A 4,245-nucleotide genomic window follows, 5' to 3' on the forward strand; every position below is an offset into this window, starting at 1 on the left:
GGCAACTACTCATGGGAAAAAAAATAGTGTTACAATGTATTAACACAAACAACCAGGAGTAATTAAGGATGCACAGGCAATTTAACCTGGCAGTTCCTAATTTGGCTTCCTAACCTGACTTTCCCCATATTCCTTTCCCACGTAAGCATAGGCTCAACAGGTTCTCCACAGAATGGTGGCAGAGAGCTGTCCCAGAGTCTGCAGGATCAGCCACCCCAAGTGCCCAGAGCTCCCTGGGGAAGGACCTCTGCACCCTCTGTGCAATGTCCGAGTAAGAAACTGCAGCACTGAAGGAGTTCTGCACCTGCACAACCCTAGAGATATTCTTGAAGTCCATATAAAGATCTTTACATCAGGCTGATTTATCACCTTAGTGGACAAAAAACATCAAACTTACCAACTGTAGACTCCCCAATATAGGAATAAATTTTCTTTAATAAGAAAAGTTTACTGTAAAATTTACTCTGTTTCTTATGGTAAGTCAGCAAGAGAAATACTAAGCAGAAAATATGATGAAATAATTTAAAAGATCATTATTTTAATTTCTCTTACATGATTAGGAAACTCATTTGACAATCCCTAAACCCGATTTTATAAAATTTTTAATAACTACATTGCATAGGAATTGTACGTATGTGTGTGTATATATATATATGGCATATAGTTCCTCAGATCCTACCTCGATGGAAAATTGTTCATTTAAATCATTACTCCACAGAATATTAAATAGTATTGTTATTCTTTGTAGTGTATTTATAAAAATAATTTTAGCAGTGCTTTGACTTCGACTCTGTTACAACTCACAAAAATATCGGCACTGTAGAACTTTTCTCCAAGTTCAAATAAAGCACAAAACTTTTAAAGCAGGGAAATTTTTACTTCAGGGCAAATTGATATTTAAAGAAGGGTTTACACTATTTTATTACTTCAAAGTACGTGATCTTTACTACACAGAAAGGTTTGCAAGGAAGCGCTACTGTTCAATCCCCCACATTCCTCAGAATATAGACATTGGAGTATTTTCAGAGTTCAATGAAACATCTCGTTCAATAACTGAGATTCTGTCAACTTCAGTGGTAAAACTTCAGTTGACTATAAGATTTCAAGATGAGGCCCTGGCTGTTTCAGCTTTTTAACATTTACGTCACTAAAAACATATGCCACTGTATTTTTTCAATAAGTAGTGTAAATCTGATAGCATATTATGTTTTCTTTGCTTTCAATTTATCATGTTTCTTTTCAAAACATTCAAGTAACAACACTCCCTATAAGAGTGTTGAGTGATAAACCAAAAAGTCCACAGAAATAAATGAAAATTTGGAAGTTTACAGCCATAGTGAAACCATTTAATAAGATGGATTAACCCAATTTTATTTTTGAGCCCTTCAAACAATGAATAGTCTTGTAAGATATAACTGCCACTGGATGACATAACCACAAAAAAGGATAACATACTTTGGACTGTCTGGCAGGTTTGGAAGATTATCTTTTCTAATGTAAACCTCTAGACAAATCTCAGCAGCGGTAAATCTAATAAAGTTTTACTAAGACCTTTAACTCATTCTTGTGCTTTCACTTAAAATACTTTTTTTACGCTTCCATGTATTTATTAAAAAATACTTTAAATTTTACAATCTCTGGGTTTAATTTGTTATCAATTACCACAATGTGTGCTAACCAACATCCCCGTCTCAAATTGTCAGAGCATAATGGGCAATTCCAAGTGAACCTAAGTAACACGGACACTGCAGCAAGCAGGTGAATAACCTGCCCCGAAGCAGTGCTGAAACATTAAACAGTATGCACATCTGACCATCTCTGTTAACTGCAACTCCCTGAATTCCCTCAGAAATTTGCATGTATGGCTAAGAATAATTTTGCCAAAGCAGTGAACTTCTCTGCAAAACCTGCCTCCCTCACAGTTAATGAAGGTTAGCCATAGAATTGTCCACTTACCCATACAACTAATTATACTACCAGAGACTGTTATAAAAACATTATCTGTAAAGCTGTTTGCACACACAAGATACATGAAGACATTGACAGAGTAGGTTTTTATACCCCTGTAGTAATGTATTTATAGGAAAAGATACAGACAGGGTTTAGCAACCCTTACCTTGCCCTCTGCACATCCACGTGGGATGACCACCTCCTCCTCCTGTGCTTTCTGCTTTCCACGAGAAGAACTAAGCAGAAGATCAGTAAAAGCAGTTTTGTGAAATAAGGCATCTTGCTGGAAATGGGAGCCGGGCACGCTGCACTCCAGTGACCTCCTGCAGTACAAGTCCCCCCGGGCTTAAACATTGAATCAACTCTAATTCCGTCGCGTCGCCCTGGCCGGCGAGCAGCGGCAGGAACGCTGCGCTCCCGGCGCGATGCATTCGACAGGCTCCCGGCAGCTTCGCACTCAGCGCTTGTCCCTCATCACCGCTTCATGATTGGCCATTACCCTCCAAGTTTGCCTCGCTGCACATCGCCACTGGGTCCTAAAGGATACGTGCTAAAGCCATTATATAAAAACCCGCAGTTCTGCACGCCGGCTTTTTGCTCAATCCCCTAATCTCGGTGCTATCCTCCTGCCAGACTGTAAAGCCAGGCTGTCCCTTTTCATTAGGCTCTCTACATTTTTTGATCTGCTGTACGGCATCTTTTTCAACTGGTAACTGCTTGTGCCACGTTTCAGACATGTATCCCATTGTAAAATGTACGTCTTTTAATGGACTTAGGGCAGTTGAGGATTTGTCTGACTCTTTATGTTGTTGAAGACTGAATATGAGCTACTTCCTCTGGAAAAGCTGACTTTATTTACTGTTAATCAAAAGGAAAATTAAAGCAGTAACTCCAAATTCACACAGACAATTGTCTTTACATAAACCAAGTCACCATTAATTTTTTTCTCCAAAAGGTATTTGCATAGTCAGGCATTTTAACTTTTATCAAAGGAGATTGTAACTAAAATTAAAAGCAGCTATTTCTTTAACCCTAATGACAAGGCTGTTTCCAAAATCCATTCTAGGCTTGTTTCCTCACAGCCCAGCCACAGGTCAATGCTGATTTAGCCTCTCCGTGCAGCACCGGGCTGTGTAACAACAGCCAGTGAGTGGTACAGGGGCAGAAGCCTGCCTGGCACAGCAGGGACTCTGCAGGACAAGAAAAGCACATTCAGAGCAGAAACTCCAGAGGAGCAAGCGACTCAAAACCCAGCAGAACGTGTTGAGGGTCAGACCTCCTCCAGAACCCTCCTGTGTGAGCCCACGTTTGCAGTACTTGAACAGGGATTCAAGCACTACATTAACAAGGAGACACAAGGCTTCTATCTTAGAGGCTACAGGATCTGAACAGGTTTTTTAGCCTGTTGGTGTGGGTTTGGGGTGAGGGGGAGGCACTTATATATTGGTTTTTGCTTGGTTTTATTTAATTTCTAATGAAATAAGAAAAATGAGGTAAAATATGTTAATTAATATATTGACGTCAAATTGGTCTGCAGCAGAAAGTTTAACTGCTGAACAAATACATACTTTTTTTTGTCTGAACTTCTTACAAAAGTTATTTTTTCACCTTTTTTCCATTATACCTGCAAACAAGATTATCAACAATATAGAGAAATACTCAAGATTTTGGAGGTTTTCTAAATTTACACATCTCCCTTAGACACAAAATGGGTTTTCCTTATTTTAGAAGTTGTTAGAGCTACTTTAATGTTGCAATACAGTAATATACACTATAGTTGATAAAATTTAGGAAAGCTCTAGCTAGCTTGATAAATACTTGCTGAAAAACAGGATGAGATTCTCCTTAAGTCAGTGTATTATGTTTGACAGCAACAAAATGAAAGCTAGCTAAACTTCCTTCTCTTTGAAATAAACATGCTGAACAGTAATTTGAACAATAATACAAGAGGAAAATTATCCCACTTCTTCTACTTCAGTATTTACATAGTCAAAGACAAAATTTCTCAAAACCCTAACAACTGTAGGTCTACTGCTTGTATATGCCTTTTCACAGTATTTATGAATATTACCAGGGATGTATAATAAGTAGATCTCTGGGTACAAAATACTGATTTTAGGTTAAAAAAAAAAAAAAGAACACATTGAAAAAACTCCGGGGGAAAAAAAACAAAAACAACAACACAAAGGAAAAAAAATCAACCAACCAACCAACCAACCAACCAACCGAAACCCCCTTACCAAAACCCAACCAACCAAAAAACCCTCAGGCACACAAGAAACAAACTGCTATGTG

The 4,245-nt window shown here is 38.3% G+C and overlaps 1 protein-coding gene across 2 annotated transcripts in view; it reads right to left on the minus strand.

The window, feature by feature from the left end:
* LOC135296385 (gamma-aminobutyric acid receptor subunit rho-2) overlaps window positions 1-2,540 on the minus strand; it is a 34,298-nt gene extending 31,758 nt beyond the window's left edge. The window contains exon 1 of one of the 2 annotated variants that reach the window (XM_064412638.1): window positions 2,117-2,540. In XM_064412638.1, coding sequence (XP_064268708.1) covers window positions 2,117-2,304 — 188 coding nt within the window. In that variant the 5' untranslated portion in view covers window positions 2,305-2,540. The remainder of the gene's footprint in view (window positions 1-2,116) is intronic. The other variant, XM_064412637.1, reaches the window with a different exon arrangement.
* Window positions 2,541-4,245: the final 1,705 nt, after the last annotated feature.

The sequence above is a fragment of the Passer domesticus genome, chromosome 3 (assembly GCF_036417665.1).
Source record: "Passer domesticus isolate bPasDom1 chromosome 3, bPasDom1.hap1, whole genome shotgun sequence".
In the NCBI taxonomy this organism is placed as follows: domain Eukaryota; kingdom Metazoa; phylum Chordata; class Aves; order Passeriformes; family Passeridae; genus Passer; species Passer domesticus.